Source organism: Xyrauchen texanus, chromosome 3, assembly GCF_025860055.1.
Source record: "Xyrauchen texanus isolate HMW12.3.18 chromosome 3, RBS_HiC_50CHRs, whole genome shotgun sequence".
Taxonomy (NCBI): Eukaryota; Metazoa; Chordata; class Actinopteri; order Cypriniformes; family Catostomidae; genus Xyrauchen; species Xyrauchen texanus.
Genome location: NC_068278.1, coordinates 17,285,734 through 17,306,028, shown reverse-complemented (window position 1 = coordinate 17,306,028; position 20,295 = coordinate 17,285,734). Strand labels below are relative to the sequence as shown.

The 20,295-nt window shown below is 41.6% G+C and overlaps 1 protein-coding gene across 3 annotated transcripts in view; it reads right to left on the bottom strand.

The window, feature by feature from the left end:
• Positions 1–1,422: 1,422 nt before the first annotated feature.
• Positions 1,423–20,295, bottom strand: part of dnm1b (dynamin 1b) — a 74,745-nt gene continuing 55,872 nt past the window's right edge. The window contains exons 16-23 of one of the 3 annotated variants that reach the window (XM_052106125.1): positions 13,915–14,024; positions 13,638–13,749; positions 13,455–13,466; positions 12,725–12,895; positions 11,502–11,743; positions 9,657–9,854; positions 5,898–5,934; positions 1,423–3,506 (exon numbers count right to left, since the gene is read on the bottom strand). In XM_052106125.1, the coding sequence (XP_051962085.1) occupies positions 5,913–5,934; positions 9,657–9,854; positions 11,502–11,743; positions 12,725–12,895; positions 13,455–13,466; positions 13,638–13,749; positions 13,915–14,024 (867 nt within the window). In that variant the 3' untranslated portion in view covers positions 1,423–3,506; positions 5,898–5,912. Of the gene's footprint in view, positions 3,507–4,124; positions 4,788–5,897; positions 5,935–9,656; positions 9,855–11,501; positions 11,744–12,724; positions 12,896–13,454; positions 13,467–13,637; positions 13,750–13,914; positions 14,025–20,295 lie in introns of those variants that run through there. The other 2 variants (XM_052106133.1, XM_052106120.1) reach the window with 2 other exon arrangements.

Sequence of the window (20,295 nt, the reverse complement as noted above, 5' to 3'; positions counted from 1 at the left end):
TTTATTTAAAGTGGACGGAGTGCTAGAACTAACGAGCCGTAACTTAAGAAAATAACCGTCATTTTTACACGTCTGTTAAAAAATTACATTATTATTACAAAATTAACATCAGTTACAGCTTTAACTTATTTTTAACTTGGCAAATAACCGTGGTATAAGCGGGATAATCCACGGCTAGCCATGGATTAAAGGATTTTAATGCACGACGTAGAGGCAACCACCCTCCTCTTCGCGTCGGGTGGTTCTTCGCCTCTACGTCGTGCATTAAAATCCTTTAATGCATGGCTAGCCGTGGATTATCCCTTACATATATATATATATATACTCTGCCACCTGCAATTGTTCACACTGCAATTTTAGAGAATTATTACTTTATAATATTGTATGTGTTTATAATCTTTTGATAATTTTTTTTTAAACAATATCCTAAATTTGTAAACATGTAATTCTGGTTCTGTTCACTCTACCTCACTTTGAAAAGTCTCATTTTATTCCACTAGATGGCAGCAAGCGGTAGATTTTTTTTCTCTCTCTCACACATTCCATCACAATATACAGATCTGAAATGTAGGTGGCACTGTAGCGCATTTTATTCATCAAAGATATGTTCGTGCATAGACATTCAATATAACTTTCCTTTCAAGCAACACCTTCGTTGTTTTATTAGAATATCTTAGCCTCTGAGTGGACTAGAAACCAATCTAGGTGTCATTAGAAAGCTGAAATCCTCTCATTTTCGATGATATATAATATTTTATCATCGTTAGTTGAAAACTGATCATTTCTTTTGCATGTTTTTCCTTCTGGATGGCAAATTTTGTTCTGGTCATCTAAGATCTAACATTGGATTATTCAGCCAAGCAACAACAAGTAAAAAATGGCTCATTTATAAAATTCCCTAAGGTAAAAGCAGATATAAAGTTTTTGGCTACTTGGGACTTCCAGCAGCAGTTATCGGAGCATAAAGGAGACATTTGTATTTGATGACTTTGTGATTCTTTTGAAAATCTTTCAAATTGTGGTGTTAGGGCAACAAAATTAACTCACATCCTTCACAACTCTACAATCTCATTCCTGAGAATGAAAGCTTTCATTTGATATATGACTTGTCCATTTAGGTGCTAAGTGAAGGACTTCTATTTCATATAAATATGTCTTCCCCATTACCTCTAGTGGGCGCTAATTTTCAACACAAATGTTTTGAGGCCTTATTTTGTCATTTTAAGTAACATAGATGCAAAAGTAATGGTTATCAGTGAATGGTTCAGATTCTAAGCATTCAAATTATACCTCATATGCCTGACTTATGTATACAGAGACTAACATTTGAGCATAAACTTTTTCTGTGATATAGCACCCCAAGGGCGAGTACATAGAGTGGAAGGGATCAAGAGAATATAACAGTCTTATTGTAATCTTCTACACAAAGACACTTTTATTTCATCAAGAAGCACTGGCCAGTTTTTGACACCACACCACAATAAGATACAGATATCAGCATTAAGATTCACACACACACCCTTTCCATTTAGAGTGGAGATTTTAGTGATCCTGTAGACCCCTCTATATATGTATATATATATATATACACACATACAAACCATATACTAATATTTTACAATCAATTCATTTTCAATACAATAACTTAGTAAATGTACATGTCGACACAAGGCAACAGAAGAGCAAATCCCAGAGATGCAGAACAAATATACTAGTGTTGGGTTCGAGTCCAAGTCAAGTCCGAGTCCAAAAGGGGCTGAGTCGAACTCAAGGCCGAGTCCATAACAGGCAGAGTCCGAGTCGAATGAATCTGTTCAAGAATCGAATTAAAATTGTTACTGTAAACTCAGCATCAATATTTTAATCTTATTTTAACCTTCACAACTAAGAAAATTGATTTATCAATATAAATGCAAAAAACAAATGATTAGTATCTTGCTTCAACTATTTGTTTCTTTTCCCCTCCACTCAAACATACAACAAAGAAAGTGAAAGCTGCATTAGTCATTACAACCAGAGTTATTATTATTTCGAATTTTATTACTACATTTTCAATTTGTCCATTCAATTTAGTTTTATTTAAAATTATGAGATAAATACATTTAATGTGTTTAATACATTTAATAAATGGTCATATTTATATTATATAAATATATTATATAAATGGTATATTTAGGTGAATAGAGATTTCTCCCCTCACTTGTGTTGTGACTTTTTTGACATTGAAATGCAAGTGCCAGTTGGGGAACCTACTTTTCCGTTAGTGATATTTCTGGATGAGAGCGGCAGAGCACGTGTGGCAAATGGCAATCTCTTTCCCGCACACACATACAGCAAGGGCATGCAGGTGAGAGAGTTAAAAAAAAAGTACTTGAAAGAGTGCACGCTGCTGCTTTCAGCCAGAAAAACACACATAAGGACATATATTCGTAAAAACTGATGCACAGTATCAAATACACAGAATGTATGATAGTACTAACTGTAGAGAGCACATCAATATGAAGACAAAGACAAATCCCGGACATTAGAGGCAATTTTGAAATCCCGGCCAGACGCTTTTTTCAGGTCTGAAAAAAAGAGGACATGTCTTGGGGAAAAAAAATTGGACTCGTGACTCGGACTAGAGTCTGAACTCGAGTACCCCAACTCTAAAATATGCATCAACACATTAAGATTATTTTTACCATATTCATATACCATATCTGTCACAACAGAGGCTATATTTACTCTTAAACATGTGTTGGGGTAACGGATGTTTGAATGTATTTTTCAATTACATTTGACCTTTTATTTTATACTAAAAATCCCTTTGGTCATTAAAACACCCTATTCAGACATTTTCCACTGTTGCATCAACAAATAAATTAATTGCAATACATTAGGTATCCCCAGTAAACAAAATTGACACTTTTCTCCTTACCAAACACTTCATAATCCTAATGTATATACAGTTCAGTCAAATATTATTAGTATTATTGGGAAATACAAAGGCTATAGTGAAAATACACTGTGGATGGAACAAATATTGTGGGATCAAAGTATTTTTCTAATTTTCAGAGGAGAATACATTCACATACAGTAGCACATAACAAGTCTCACAAATCAGTGGTTTACTTTGTGTTTGTCCACTATCCCATAGTGCTGGATAGACAGAAATATACTGTAAGCCTAAGTACGGTAGATACACATTTAGTTCGAGTGACCTCTATAAAGAATATGCTGACACTGTCTAGTGTGTAAACACAAACATTACACAGTATCTTCAGTCTAATTAACATTGCAGTGACTTCAGATATTGACACATAATTCCACAATGGGCATGTCACTCAGAGGCCGATAACAAAGTGATTAGTGTATACAGTAGTACAGACAGAGGGAGTGACTAACCCAACAGCACTCTCATATTCTTCATTTGTATCTTTCAATACAAATTGGAGGAATGGTTCTAAGTGTCAAACGAAGGATGTGAACTCTCACTGTGAGAAGGGCTTCCTTTGCTTGGACGGCTACAAGAAAGAGAAAAGAATTGCAAATAAAACAAAAATGTGATTAATCTTTGAAAATGAATGAGTGCGATAGTAAGATCAAATTGTTAACAAAAAAATGTATGTCCTGTATAAAGGGCTTATATTTGCCATTTTAAGTATTTGATTTTTTAAGTATCATTTGGTAATTTGTGGTGGGAAACATTCATGTAAAGAATTGGAAAAGATTAAAGACAAATATGAGAATTTACGAACTGCCCAAGAAAAATCTGAGAATTATAATACAACATATTAGATTTTGTAATTCTGCCTGGTTGATTATTAACAAGTTAAATCAAGAAATAAAGTATGTAAAATCTTTAAGCACAAGACCTGCTCTCCGTAAACTATAAGAATACACGGGAGACCATAGCAAATATTATTTTAACACTTCCATGTTACTCACCCAACAGCTTTATTTGAAAACCCAGTCACATAAGTGGAGACTTTTTTTAAAATTATTATTATTACTGCTATATAACTCAAATAACTATTTTATAATTCTGCACAAAATAATAAAAAAAAATTTAAACCATTAAAATGATTGCTAGATTTACGCTGCTAAATTAACGTGGAAATGCTTCATCATTCTGTGAAAAGGGTCCATGAATTTAAACTAATTAAATTCAATAGTGTAATTAAAAGATGAATACAGCAAAAATGTATACAGTATGTATGGATGGCAGTATAGAAATGCAGGGGAGTGAAATTAAATTTCATCTTCAGTCTACATGTTAAAACAAATTGAGAATGTAGCAGAAAAATAATGTACAATTTTTAGAGCAACATGCAGGTAAGTCAAATGTTGATTAAGGCTTAGTTGTAGATAGTAAAGGCAAAATCAAGTTGGCATTGTGTAGCATTCATGCGCCTATATGTTAATGTAACTTGACTGGTTTACAAAATTCCCTGTGCATTTTATAATTGGTGTTTTTCATTCCTAAATACAAAGTACTTATGCTGGTAATGGAACACAATGGTACCACACCTGTCCTCATGAGAATATGTACAGTACACTTATCAGGCTAATCTGTAATAAAAACACATTTACTGATGTCCTCTCCTTCATGTGTATGAGAAAATGCACCTTCAAGTAAACATGTGAATGTATGTGGACTGTGCTTGTATTCATGGGAGTGTGTGTGCATGCATGTGGCAGAGGGGGTCAGTGGTTATCTTCTGTTAGTTCAACGCCAGTGTTAATACTCAGTGAGCAAGTCAGTGGCTCTGTTGGATCTGGACAGGGAGGCTGGTGCTCTTCGACTTCAAAGATGACAACAGACAGATTGAAGGATGCAGACACACAGAGGGAAAGACAGACAGCATGGGAAAAGACACACAATTAGGAACAACTCATACGAATTGTGTCACTGGACACAAAGACATATGCAGTTGCAATGAACAGTGACAGTATATTGAAAATTAACAGATATAATAGACATAGTGGCTTTGTCAAAGAATTCATGAACTGCTGAAACTCATGTCTTAAGCTTTAGGAAGCACTTAAGCTTAAGGAAACCAGAATATTTCTATAATATATAATTCAGTGTGAAAAGAACATTGAAGATAAAATTTAAGCAAAATAATAATTTTAGCCCTTCAGTGAATAATCCATCTGAACTCCACATAATTTGCGGTTAATGTAAACTGTTAAACAAATAAAAGAATGTAGTAAAATAATATAATCAAGTATTAAAAGCACATGACACACAAAAACAGACAGCACATCAATGAATAAAAATTCATTCATTCAGTAATGGAAGGGCAAATGTATTATAATTAGTTAGTTGAGTTGCATTGTGGGATTTGTTACACACACACACACACACACACACACACACACACACATACATCAAAATAACAAAACAAAAAATTACAAAGAGCAAAAAAATGACATAAAGCTGTTGGACTATCCCACATTAGCTGAATTTCTAAGAGTGTGTGGGTGTCTTTAAACCAACATAACACTAGACACAGACACATCTGAAATGGGAGGCTGACAGTCAGACTTGGTGGACTGGGATGAGATTTAATTTGCCACTGAAATGAAATATACATTTTTGTAAACCTTAAATGCAATGCTATAACCTAAATACACACAGCAACATACATTAAGACTGATCTGTTTTTGTATAAAGATTTGTTACCACATATATCACCAAACATGGTGGCATATCTTCTTTAAGGATTATGGAAATTAAATGTCAGTACTACACATAGTTAGACACTCAGATGAATTGTATAACAAGTAGTGGACTAATTACTATGGACATATAAAGAGAACAATGGGACAGCAGATGTTAACACGTTTAAAGATGGATCCATGCAAAAGAGGGGGTGATGTCACATAAGGACAAAATGTGTCAGACATACCATTTGTGTAACTCCTCATTGGTCACTGATAGAAATTCTGAAAGAATAACCGGAATCATTGTGGAAGCGGTTTAGTGGGACTGAGATTGAGGAGAAAATTGTCGACAGGAAAGAGGCAATGGGAGGAAGCAAAAACCTATTACCGGTATCTCCATGATCTGTTCCCTATCAAAAAGCTACACTTTGATGCTGCGCTGATTTAGCGCTTTGGGAACAACTTTAGGTGTGACCAGCTGTGAATATGTGTGCAACACGTCAATGAAATTGACTAGAATTTATAGCCTCTACTGATGACATCATTGGATGCACCTGTAGCAGTGCTATAAATTGATGCGTCACAGGTGCATCGTCAGATCTTTTGTCTTCAGATCATTCTGTGTGTGTTGTGCTTCTTGACTGTCAGAACTTTCTACTTTCCTCTGTTAGGAGTTAGAATTGTTAGGCAGTGCACAGAAACCTTTCTCTTTCTCTTTAAAAAAAAAAAAAGAAGAAAAAGAATGACTGATAAACAAACCAAGCTGTGTGTTCCCATGTTTACGCTCTATGGCTGAAACTGACACACACCAGTTTTGCTTTGTGTGTTTGGGGGAAAAGGGCATGCTGCTCTTGCGTTGGGGCGGGGTGGGTGTGAGCATTGCGATCTGTTTACAGTCAAAATGCTTCGCACTTGTCCCGCTTACTTCCGAGAGTCAGCGCCCGCTCTTTCATCGTGGGGCTCTCGCATAGATCTGGCTGAGGAGCGAGAGACGGGTCTGTCCCTATCGCTCACTCTCTCCCCAGATCCAGCTGATCCTTCTCGTAAGCCTGAAGCGCACTTCGGCGCCTCTTTGGTTCACAAGGGGGACACTGAACCTCTGAACATTCCAAGCACAATAATAAAGCGGCTGAGAAATTACTCGAGGTGGTTACTCGGGCTGTGGCCAGACTACAGTTAGACTGGCCACGCGAACAAGAGACACCAAAATGCTTCAAACTAGAAGACAGATTTCTGTCTGGTGGCCAAAAAAAAAAAAAAGGGAACGCTATATCAGTCTCTTCCTTTCTTTGATGACCTCCATGACGAGCTCTCTCGTTCATGGAGGAAACCTTATACTTCCCGTGTCTTCGTGCCCTCGACGTCGACATATTCGACTATCGTGAGTGCCGAGGCATGGGGGTATTCAGTGATGCCGGCGGTAGAACTGACACTTGTGGGTTATCTCTCGCCTGGCTCGGCATCATCACTAAAGAGACACACACTCCCCACAAAGCCGTGCAGAAACACCTCCACGCTTGTGGGGAAGGCTTATCAGGGAGCAGGTCAGGCTGGTGCTGCCCTGCACACTATGGCAGTGTTACAGGCGTACCAGGCTGATTTGTTTGAAGGACCTGAGTGCGGGCACCACGGTCGACAAAGAGGCTTTCTCTCAGCTTCGTCAAGCCACAGATCTGTCTCTCCGCACAACCAAGCAGACGGCTTGTGCGGAGACTGTCCAGACAGAAAATACCGACGGGGGAGTGGAAACTCCACCCCGAGGTAGTGGAACAAATCTGGGTGAGATTTTACAGGGTAGAAGTGGACCTCTTCGCCTCACATCAGACAGCACAATATCCCCTCTACTTCTCTCTGAGTCACCCAGCCCCCCTGGGTCTGGACACGATGGCACATACATGGCCCAGAATGTGCCTGTATATATTTCCCCCAGTTTCTCTGCTCCCGGGAGTCTTGGCCAGAGTTCGCCAGCAAGGGTCTTGCCTCTTACTGATAGCGCCGTGCTGGCCAAACAGGGTATGGTTCTTGGAGGGACAATATTTCATCCCGAGCACCAGGACTACTCTTCAGACAAAATACCTGAAGATGCACCTATTTATAGCCCTTCTACAGGTGCATCTAGTCAATTCCATTGACGTGTTGCACAAATATTCACAACTGGTCACACCTAAAGTTGTTCCCAAAGCACTAAATCAGCGCAGCATCTCATTCCGCTTTTATCAGGGAACAGGGGTTACAGTTAAGTAACCCGAGACGTACTTTAATTAGTCTGTTTCCCTTCTCTTTTCCTCCCAAACACTAAAATGCATCACGAGAGAATGATCTCACAAAACGGAGGCAGTGATGTTTAATTATATAAAAAAAAAGATTTTAATGAGTTCAAACATTATTTGAATGAATGTGCATGTGGATTATCACATGAATGGATGCCGAGGAGACTGGAAAAGAAAACCAGCATAAGTGAGTGGTTTGTTAGTGCAGGTCTGTAGGTGTGACTGTCTATAGGGGTGTGTACTCAGAAAAAGTGATGGATTGTGAAAGGGGAGTGAAGGAGGAGTATTGCTGATCTTTCTTGTGTTAAGGATCAGGTCAGGGTAGAAGGGCTGGAAAGGATGTAAATGGAGGGTAGTTTGTAGATCATTGCTCTCAACACCATTAACACTTGTATTACTCCTCAAAAAAGTCTGAATCTGAACAATTACACTGAAACATCATAACTGTGTCAAACATCTCATACATGTCAGAATGGTGATACATTTTACAGGGATGCAAACTCATGAGAGGTGAAAAAGGTACATTTTCAGTTGATTTATTTGTTGTATTTAAAGGGAACATGACATGAGGAATCACATTTCCTTGAACTTTTGACATATAAGAGGTCATTGTTCTATTAAAAACATACTGAAAATTTCAGAAAATAGAAACTTCCTCAATAGAAAAAGGGCATTTATTTAAACCAAGCTGCAAAAATGGCTCGTTTGGAATTTGTGGAACTTGTGACATCACAAGGAGCAAATACATCTGAATATGCAAGCATTTTTTTCGTCATTGCACCCTTGCCCCCGCCCATTGTTGCTCAGCCAGTCAGTCACGCAGGTGAAGAGAGATTGGGCCTGTCATGGGAGATTCATCCTAAACGGCATCTGTTTACTGTCGGCGCAATGCGATGCGCTGCAACAGATGCTTCCAAGGTAAACAGCATAATTGATTATATTGGGTTCTATTGCTTTTGACGTGACGTGACACTCGTGTCTGGTGTAGACAGGGTGTGTGAGTGTTAACAGTTGTGCCTGAGATGAACAGTTTAATATATTCAGATGCAATGTGTTGGATGTGCGTTATGTGTAAACCCTGACATTTATTTTTATAATGTTTTTGAGCTGGTTCATTCTCTTCCAATTGAGTTTCAAATATGGCTGTATTTGAGGGGCTGCATGATGTTAGCCAATCATAACAGTGGGCATTTACGTTGAAGTTTTAAGGAGGCTCTTAGTCCAAAACCGAGCATTTCAGACAGATGGCCAAAAACAGGGTGGAAAATGATCATTTATTAATAAATTATGACTGTTACTAACATTATCACTGGACCTCAGGGACAATAATAAAACTATAAAAAAAAAACTTTTTAAATATATTTTTAAGTGTTTAAACCAATTTTGGGTGATTTTCTGAGTAAAATGTAGACAATTGTACCAAACAATTGGGAAAATTGGCTTAAAAAAAAGTTACTTAATTCAAAAGATGAGTAGTTTGCATCCCTGATTTAAATGTTAATGTTTTTAAGTATGTTTGACACCATCTCTACAGGGTTCCCACACCATTTCACCAATGAATTTAAAACAAACCAATGGAACATAACTAAATAATCATAATAATAATACAGACTTTTCTATGACGTTTTATGATTTTATTCATTTCCATGACTATTCCAGCCTAAGAAATCACAATTAAAAAAATTCCCTGATATTTCCAGATAAACTACAGATGAACTGTCTGCTTTGACTCACCTAGGTACACCTGGTGGGGCACGGTTGGGGCGAGAAGGGACCTGGGGTGGAGGCCCACCGAAGGGATCAGGAGACGCACCAGGTCTGGATGGTACAGGAGGTGCTCCAGCAGTAGGGGGGCCTGGGGCAGTGCGACCACCAGGACGAGGGGCCCCAGGTGGGGCCCGACGTTGGGGAGTGGGACTAGACATTGGAGACCTGTTCAGAAAATGAAAAAATAAAAAAATGAAATACTAAAAATAAAATAACATGTCTATAATTTTGAGGCCAATTTTATCTATATGGCGGTGTACTACTAGAAGTTGACCAAATACTTGCAGAACGTATAAGCCTTTAATAGAAGTCTTTCTCTTCTGGGAGAAATGTAACTAAATATTGATGGGTCATCTTATAAGCAGGGCTGTATACAATTGTATGTCCAATAAAATGTTCTCTAGAATGAGAATGTCCGCTCCCCCTATTACCACTGTCTTACAGTAAGTAGCAAATCATGGTTTAACCAGGTTATAAACCAAAGACTATTGACTTTTTAAATAAATTTCCTGCCTTAACCTCCTGTTTCAATATGTAGAAAATATGTCAACACAGGAACAAAAATTGCATTAAAGGAATAGTTCACCCCAAAATGAAAATTCTCTCTTCATATACCCACCCTCATGCCATCCCAAATGTGTATGACTTTCTTTCTTCAGTAGAACTCAAATGAAGATTTTTAGAAGAATATTTCAGCTCTGTGGGTCCATACAATGCAAGTGAATGGGTGCCACATTTTTTAAGATCAAAAAAGCACATGTAACATCATAAAAGTCATCCAAACAACTACAGTGAATCAATTAATGTCTTCTGAAGTGAAACACTAGGTGTGTATAAGAAATAGATCAAAATGTAACACTTTGTTACTCAAAATGTTTGTTTCCAGCTAGCTCGTTGACAAGGGTTGAGTTCAAACTGCCTCTCGCATGACGCAAGTGTGAAAGCATCCTCTGCATAGATATTCATATGTAGATCCCTTATTAGTAGCTGTTCCTAGGTTCGATACGCTTTCCACTCAAACACAGTTTATTCAGTGGTCTGAGCAAGGAGCTCAGTCTGAGGCATCTCCTCTTACTTGCTTTCAAACTGATTCAGACAGCTCTCCTTGTTGACCGTTCTAAGATAGCGCCACAGTTGACGTATCCAAACCAGCAGAATGAGGCATCTATGTATAAATATCTATGCTCCTCTGTTGTAAACAACACTGCACTTCCACGCTTAGGCTTATGCACTTACATAACATAGAGGCCGTTTGGACTCCACCCTCATCAACGAACTGGCTGGAAGTGTTTACAGTTTTTAGTTAAAAAGGTTTTAAATATTGATCTATTTCTCACACACATCTAGCATTTAGCTTCAGAAGACATCATTTAATCCACTAGAGTCATATGGATTACTTTTATGCTGCCTTTATGTGTTTTTTGGAGCTTCACACATTTGGCACCCATTTACTTGCATTTTATGGTCCTTCAGATCTGAAATATTCTTCTAAAAAATCTTTGTTTGTGTTCAGCTGTAGAAAGTCATACACATCTGGGATGGCAATGATGACTGAATTTAAATTTTTGGGTGCACTAATCCTTAATCATACCATTTCCTGGGGTCTTTAACCAATAACCAGACCAACATGAAGACAGACCTGACCCGAAAATTATTGGATGAAAATGTGGGATCTGTCATTATATTTACGAAGAACTGAATACTGAACAACTAAATGAACAGATAAATGTATACCTTATTTGAAATGTAGGTGTACATTGAAATTCACATTCAAGTTTATTGATAAAAAAAAAAAAAAAGAGGACACATTACCTGCGCCCTGAAGGTCCTCCTTGTACCTGCAGCCAGGAGTCATCCACTGGTGGGGGCATGGTAGTGGACACAGTGGTGGTGCTAATGTCACCGATGATGTTGAGAGCTTCTCTCAGAGCGTGGTACATGCGCAGCATCTCCTCCCTGTGTTGAGCCTGTTCTGGTGATTCCTCCATCAGAGTGTTCTGATCTCCGCATGAGTACAAGTTAGCCAGCAACTCAGCATGGATGAACTCCTTAGTCTACGGGAAGTGGAAGAGAGTGAGAAAGCAAAGAGAAAAAGTGCTGTGCCAACTACATTTGCCTTATTGCAGGGTTAAAGGGATAGTTCACCCAGCATTGAAAATTCTCTCATCATTCACTCACCCTCAAGCCATCTCAGATGTGTATGACTTTCTTTATTCTGAAGAACACAAAAGAAGATTTTTAGAAGAATATCTCAACTCTGTAGGTCCATACAATTCAAGTGAATGCTGACAAAAACTTTGAAGCTCCAAAAAGCATTTAAACGCAGCATAAAAGTAATCCATAAAACCAAAATACAAATCCTTTTTCACTATACATCTTGCTATTGCAGTCTTTAGACACAATCATAGTTTCAAGCTCGATTACACTTCCTAGTACTTGACGCATGTGCGGAGTGCTAGATGGTGCTAAGGAGTGTAATCAAGCTTGAAATCATGATTGTCAAGGAGACTGCTGATGTCAAGATTTATGCTGCCTTTATTTGCTTTTTGGAGCTTCAAAGTTTTGGCCACCTGGTTCAATGGTGACTTGCATTGTATGGACCTATAGAGCTGAAATATTCCCCTAAAAATCTTTGTGTTCTGCAGAAAATGTTTAATTCAAACTCATATGGGATGCATGAGGGTGATTAAATGATAAGAGAATTTTCATTTTTGGTGAACTATCCCTTTAAGGTCATACATAGAACAGTCAAAAAGAGAATTCTAAAAAAATATTCCTAATGAATCATTTGTGAACACTTTCAAATTCCTATTAAATTCCGTTTTGTTTTCATCTTATTTTTTAAGAATGTCAATTAATCCAGTAAGATCTTATTTCATTCTTAGAGGATTTCATATTGGAACCCATTAGGATCTTTTAGGATTGATTCCAAATGATTATAGATGGATAAAATAAATATTGATAGGTGAAAGTGGATCAAAAGAGTAAATCAAAAACCGAACAGCAGATGCTAGTCATGGCAAAATGTTGCTTACATTGTTGATCATGAGATGCATGATAGTCTTGGGCATGAGGTCTCGCACAGTCTTGTTGACGATGGCCATGTAGGAATCCACCAGGTTCCTGATGGTCTCCACCTGCCTCTCAAGCTGAGGATCCATGGAGTGCATAAAGCCTTCCGAGCCGTTCTCCTCACTGGTATCACTCTGATAATGGCCATCAGAACATACAGATATTTGCATATGACTAAGAACACTATTGATATTTTCAAGAACAATAAGTGGAATATTAAAACTAATATATTTCATCATATAATTAATTACCCAACATTTCACAATTCATGAAAAGTAGTTTGTGACAGGGTGGATGGCGGGGCCGGGTCGTGATTGTACACACCTGGTCCCTTATCAGGATAATCAAGCCTCCGAGAGGGATAAAAGCTGACTGCGGATGGTGGTGTGACAAGAGAGATCGTGTACGGTCAGATGACCATCATGTGTGTGTCACATGATCTCTCTCATCGCACTACCATCTGCAGTCGGCCTTTATCCCTCTCGGAGGCTTAATTAGCCTGATAAGGGACCAGGTGTGTATAATCACATCCCCGCCCTCCGTCCTGTTACATTGTTCTATAGGCATTGATCACTGGTGGGAGTGGTAATGTTTTCATTATCGTATGAAAGTTCTGTGAAATGCAACACATATAGATTTCCACAGAGAAATAAGTTTCCATATGACTGAATTTTGAGACAGTTTTCAACTTACCTTCTCTTTATCCTACAGATTTAGGCATGGACCAGCAAAGAAAGGGTTCAGTATTAATAGAATATATAAATCTTGGCAAATTGATGTAGTTTGTTAACATGGCTTTGTTAAAATTCATATGCATGTGACAGTTGTTATATTTTAGTGAGTAATGAGAGTTGATCAATGATAGTATGCACGTACAATGATGCGCTCTGGGTAGACACCTGCACGTAGGAAAGACGCTTTCCAGCTGTCCACCTCCTCCTGAGTGTCGCTAGCCAACTCCAGCTGCCTGTAGTCTTTATACACATTTCTGAGAGACAACAGTTCAACAGTGTATATGAACTAAAATAGTCATTATTTCATGCTATGCTGTTCTTACTAAATAAAAATTAGCACAATATTTTCAGAGTAATACATTAGGCGTTCTATACTTGCTTACCATTATTTTTTAAGAGTAATATGTTCTTTCTCTAACCTTTGTTCAGTGTTAAAGAGGGCAAACACGTGCTTGCTGGACATAAAGCTCTTTTCAATGTCTCTGAGCTTCAGGTTGTCCAAGGGCAGCATGTACTTCTTCTCTTTCTCCTGCAGGTGGCAACAAAAACAATTTAAAAAGGAACAAAGAGCAAAAGAGACCAGGCCTTATATTGCAGTACTATCAAAAAGAAAACCATCTACTCGCTAAAATGATTTATCTTCCATTTAATTACTGTAATTTGCAGTAAATGCATATAGCAATAGCAGTGAAACAAACAAAACAAAAAAACTGCTTAAATGATGTTTGGAATGGAATATTAAAGGTATAGTTCACACAAAAATTTAAATTCTCTCATCATTGACTCACCCTCATGCCATCCCAGATGTGTCTTTCTTCTGCAGAACACAAAGATTTTTATGTGAATATCTCAGCTCTGAAGGTCCATACAATGCAAGTGAATGGTGATCAGCACTTCAAAGCACCAAAAAGCACAGACAGTCAAAGTAAAAGTAATCCATATGACTCCAGTGATTTAATATGTTTTCTGAAGAAATGCAATCACTCTGGTTAGAAAAAGATAAAAGTTTGTATAATTTTTACTATAAATCTCCACTTTTTTGGTTAAGTGTAGATTTATGGTTAAAAAAAACTTAAATATCGATCTTCACTTCTGAAGATATAGATTTAACCACTGGAGTTGTATGGATTCATTTTATGCTGCCAAAATGTGATTTTTGGAGCTTGAAAGTTATGGTCACCATTCACGTGCATTGTAAAGACCTACAGAGCTGAGATATTCTTCAAAAAATCTTTATTTGTGTTCAGCAGAAGAAAGAGTCTACGTATGTAACCTCCGTTCACCAATGGAGGGAACGAGACGTTGTGTCAGAGAAGCGACACTAGGGGTCTCTCTTGAGCGCCGATATTCACCTCTGGACTATGAAAAAAGGCCAATGAGAGTTGGCAACCAGTATTTGCATGTCCCGCCCCCGGACATACGGGTATTTAAGCGGCGCAAATACGGGAGTTCATTCAGGATTTTTCTGAGGAGCCGGAAATGGTCCAGCCACAACAGGGGCTCGGCTCAGCGACGTGGCAGGGGAGACACAACGTCTCGTTCCCTACATCGGGGAACGGAGGTTACAAACGTAACCTAGACGTTCCCCTTCTGTCGCTCTCTCCACGTTGTGTCAGAGAAGCGACACTAGGGGTCCACTTATAAAAGCGCCACGCGCTGAGCCGTGTACGTGATCTGCTGATACAGGAGCGAGCAGGTATTCTTACGTGCAGGACGACCAACTGTATCAGGCTGCACGTACCCTTCCCCAATGCCCCATTTAAGCCATCAGGATTCCTTATCGTTATCCCGGAAGGGGGAACAAGGTGCTGGCTGCAACCTGGGAACGGGCCAAGCCTGGCCGGGCCTCTTTTCTCACTATGTTTCTCGCATAGAGCAACTTATGACGGGGCCCTTACACGCATTGAGGGAAGGGGGTCTTAGCCCTTATTCAGGGCAGAGAAGACCCTGCAGAGGCCACGCCTACCCGAGAGGGGAGGCAAGTTTAAGTGGCAAAACCATCAGAGGCCTGACTTAGGGCCTATGTGGAAAAGTCGGTGCGGTGGTGGATCCAGCCTATAGAGGGGGGAACATACAGCACGGCAACCGAGGCAGCCGTGACTGCCTAAGGGAAGCACGGGAGTCCGCTCGCCAGAGGGGACAGAACCGTGGCGTTACACACAGGGGAGTCCGAAGGAGGCCTTACCTGTGGAGCACCTACACCAGTGCAGGGTAGCTTGCGGTACCCGCAGTGGCTTGGGTCAGCGAGTTCCTCCGCTGAACTGCGACCCACGAGGGCTAGGGAGGAATCAACCAGTGTCCCAAACCTGAGATCTCCTGGGAATGAAGGCGCACTGTTTCCCCTGGTTAGGGGGAAGGGCGCTAGGTGCAAGCGATTCACCCGGTCAGATCGTGAGCGAGCCACCGAGTTCTACGGGCTCGGTACCTGACAGAACACGGGACGATACTGACCCAACTCAGAGATTGTAGAATCTCGCGAAAGTGTTAGGTGTTGCCCAGCCCGCTGCTCTACAAATGTCTGCTAGGGCAGTGCCCCTAGCCAGTGCCCATGAGGACGCAACACTCCTGGTGGAGTGGGCTCGGACCCGCAAAGGGGGGGCACGGCCTGGGTGTGATAAGCCAGGGAAATGGCGTCGACAACCCAGTGGGCGAGTCTCTGCTTGGAGACAGCATTCCCTTTCTGCTGTCCCCCAAAGCAGACGAAGAGCTGCTCAGAGCGTCTAGTGCTCTGTGTGCGGTCCAGGTAGATACGTAAGGCACGTACTGGACACAGCAGTGAAAGGGCTGGATCTGCCTCCTCCCGGGGCAGCGCTTGCAGGTTCACTACCTGATCCCTGAAGGGTGTGGTAGGAACCTTGGGCACATAGCCCGGTCGCGGTCTTAGGATCACGAAAGTGTCTGCCGGACCGTACTCCAGGCAAGCGTCGCTAACAGTGAACGCATGCAGGTCCCCGACCCTCTTGATGGAAGCGAGCGTGATCAGCAGGGCGGTCTTGAGAGAGAGGGCCCTGAGTCCAACTGAGTCAAGCAGCTCGAAGGGGGGTCTCTGGTGTCCCGTAAGAACAACCGAGAGATCCCAGGAGGGGAACAGGTTAGGCCGGGAGGGAGCTATCCTCCGGGCACCTTTTAGGAACCTGACGATTAAGTCGTGCTTACCAAGAGACTTTCCGTCTACCGTGTCATGGTGGGCCGCGATAGCGGCGACATACACCTTGAGGGTGGAGGGGGACAGCCTCCTCTCCAGCCTCTCCTGAAGAAACACGAGCACTGACCTAACGGCGCACTTCTGCGGGTCTTCGGCTCGGGAAGAACACCAGTCCGCGAACAGACGCCACTTTAGGGCATAAAGATGCCTGGTAGAGGGGGCTCTGGCTTGGCTGATTGTATCTACGACGGTAGATGGTAGACCGGCAAGATCTTCTGCATCCCGTCCAGGGGCCAGACGTTGAGGTTCCAGAGGTCTGGGTGGGGGTGCCAGAGCGTGCCCCGTCCCTGAGAAAGAAGGTCCTTCATCAGGGGAATTCGCCAGGGAGGGGCTGTCGTGAGGAGTGTGAGGTCCGAAAACCAAGTCCGGGTAGGCCTAGTAGGAGGCTACCAGAGTGACTTGCTCATCGTCCTCCCTGACCTTGCATAGCACCTGTACAAGAAGGCTCACTGGGGGAAATGCGTACTTGCGCAGCCCCGTGGGCCAGCTGTGTGCCAGCGCATCTGCCCCGAGGGGAGCCTCTGTCCGGGCATACCAGAGCGGGCAGTGGGAGGTTTCTTGGGAGGCAAACAGGTCTACCTGAGCCTTACCGAACCGGTCCCAAATCAGCTGGACCGACTGGGGGTGGAGCCTCCACTCCCCGCCAGGCAAGCTTTGTCTTGACAGCGCGTCTGCTATCACATTGAGGTTGCCGGGGATGTGAGTGGCGCAGTGACTCCAGTCGCTGCTGACTCCAAAGGAGGAGACCACGGGCGAGCTGTGACATGTGGGGGGAGCGTACTCCGCCTTGGCGGTTTATGTAGGCTACGACCGTGGTGCTGTCTGTCCTGACTAGGACGTGTTTGTTCCGAGTTAACGGGAGAAACTTCTGCAGGGCCAGACAAACAGCCAGCAGCTCTAGGCAGTTGATGTGCCAGCGCAGCAGGCCTCGGTTCCACCGGCCTGCGGAGAATAAACTCAAAGCACTTACCTTGCTCCGCGCACCCGGCAGCGAGAGCAGAGGAGTGAGGAAGCTGGGCTTGCTCAGCTCGTCATGCACGTCCGGGAAGGAATCCAGGGGGGGCGCGGCTGTGAGCGGCACATATGCCCGCGGAACCAATTAAGCCCGGGGAAGCATAGCGGACCTTCTTGCGTCAGGCTCAGACTGGGCGGAGACCCGAAGGTGGCGGCCCAGGCGAGTTATCCGCATCCGACGCCACTGTTACGCTCTCCTATTGCAGCGGTGATGTCATCATCCAATGCTGGGGAGCTCGAGGGACCGGACGGTAGGCCGTTAAGCGGACCGCACTAATCCCGAGCTCGAGGGAAGCAGGCAAGCGTGCCGGGGAGGCGGGAGGTTTTCGGGGGGATTTACCCGGCGAAAGCGTCCCGTTATTCTCCCCAGATCGTTCTCCATCTCCCGCGGCGCCTGCCTCAATCCCGTAGGAAGGAGGTGAGGCGCGGGGGGCGGCTGAGATGGCTCTCTCTCACTACAAGAGAAAGCAGAGATCGCAATGCTGCCGCGGCTATGTTCTCACACTGAAAACATAACCCATTGGAGAGAATGCTCATCCCGAGCTCGGACAGAAACAAGCAAGTGTGCCGGGGAGGCGGGGGGTTTCGAGGGGGTTCACCCGGCGAAACGGAGCCCGTCATTGACCCCAGATCGTTTTCATCGCCCGCGGCGCCTGCCTCAATCCCGTGGGAAGGAGGCGAGGTGCGGGGGCGGCTGAAGTGGCGCAACCCAGGAATGCAAGGCAGTTTTTATGACCGTCAGAGGCGGGGAGACATCAACCACATCCAGAAACTACACAGGGGCGGAAATATCGTCTTTAAAAAGACGCGTCCTGAGAAGGACGTTCAACGCCGCTGTGTTTTGCTCTTTAGAGCGAAATTACTCTTTTAGAATAACTCTTTCGAGTTGTCTGCGCTGTCGAAGCACCCAGGGGCAAGAATGCACAGCCGTGCACGAAGGAGAAAGCCGCTGTTATGCGCCGTCAGATCCAACAGCATGCAGAGCATCAGAGGATTAACCAGGAACTTGGTGTGTAACTCGCAGCAGAGTTCATGCACGACCATCAGCTCCGAAGAAATTTTCTGAATGAACTCCCGTATTTGCACCGCTTAAATACCCGTATGTCCGGGGGCGGGACATGCAAATACTGGTTGCCAACTCTCATTGGCCTTTTTTCATAGTCCAGAGGTGAATATCGGCGCTCAAGAGAGACCCCTAGTGTCGCTTATCTGACACAACGTGGAGAGAGCGACAGAAGGGGAACTGTTATTATCTTGGAACAAAAAATTATTATTTCTTTATTTATTTTTGCATTTAAAAAAAGAAAATGCATGTGTGTAGAAAAGTCTTGGTGGTCTATTCAAATAATGTGTCCAGAAAGAGATGTTAAAAATCATAGTTGATATTAATTTTGTCACACTGGTCATCAAGGATTTGTATGTATACAGAGAGTTTGCTTATTGTGTAAAGTATATACAGCAAAATTATTGTGAACATTATGTAATGCATTATTGTTATAACCAGACTTAGCACTCTTTATACTTGTATCATGTGTTTGTGTGTATGAACTCAAGTCAAATTCAGAGGGATTAAATGGTGCTGTTTAAGTTATGCTTTGGTCTAATCAGCTTTCATACTAAAGTGTTAAAAATAACTTGTGATGCTGAGTATTGATTTCACACTGGAAGGCTGCAGTGGCACACTTAGCATCATCATTTATGACTCACTCAATTAATCAGCATCAGAGAAGCAGCAGATGGAAATCTGTAGTAGAAACTGAATTAAATAAACTATGCTCTATTATAGTATGTTTCTTCATTTTTCTGCAGGGGACAGAAAGAGAAATGATTCATCATTCTGATTTATGCTTATCCCTTTTAAAATGTATACAGGATTTAAAAGCTATAGAACAGGAGAGATCACAGAATAAAGTGAGTAGGAGGAGAAGAGGCAGTGAAGATGAAATATTTTGCATGTTAAAAGTGTGATGCTTGCATACAGCTGAAGAGTAACCTACTTGCAAACAACCAGAGGAATGCACTACAGCATCAATGCAAGATTCTGTGTAGTGCTGATCTATTATAAGCTACAAGACAAACTTAACAATTCTGTTTCTGCTAATGATGGGAATGAGTCCTCCTCTTTTTTTCACAACCCATATGGACCTTAGTTAGTGTAGATGGCATATTTGATTTTACATAAAAGAAAACAAATCTGTGAAGAAAGAAGTAGTGATGGACTAATATATCAGCTAGGCCAATAAATCAGCCAATATTTGGCCATTTTGAGATTACCAGCTAATAAATCAACAAACAGCTTTGGCATGGGATAATGCACAATTTCTTCTTTTTTTTCTTCAAATATTTTAAATGAATTGAGCAAATATTTTGTCAAAACATTTGCTTAATCACAGCGTATATGTGTTTAAATCCTCAATCCATCCTGTTGTCTAGTTATCTGTATCAGCATTGGCCACTGAAAAACCCATACTACACTGAAAAAAAGTGGTAACCTCCAATTGTTACCACAAGGATCTGTTTCTACCTGATTTAAAAATGACTTCTGTTGAGGTCACCTAATTTGTCAGGTTTATTTAGTCAG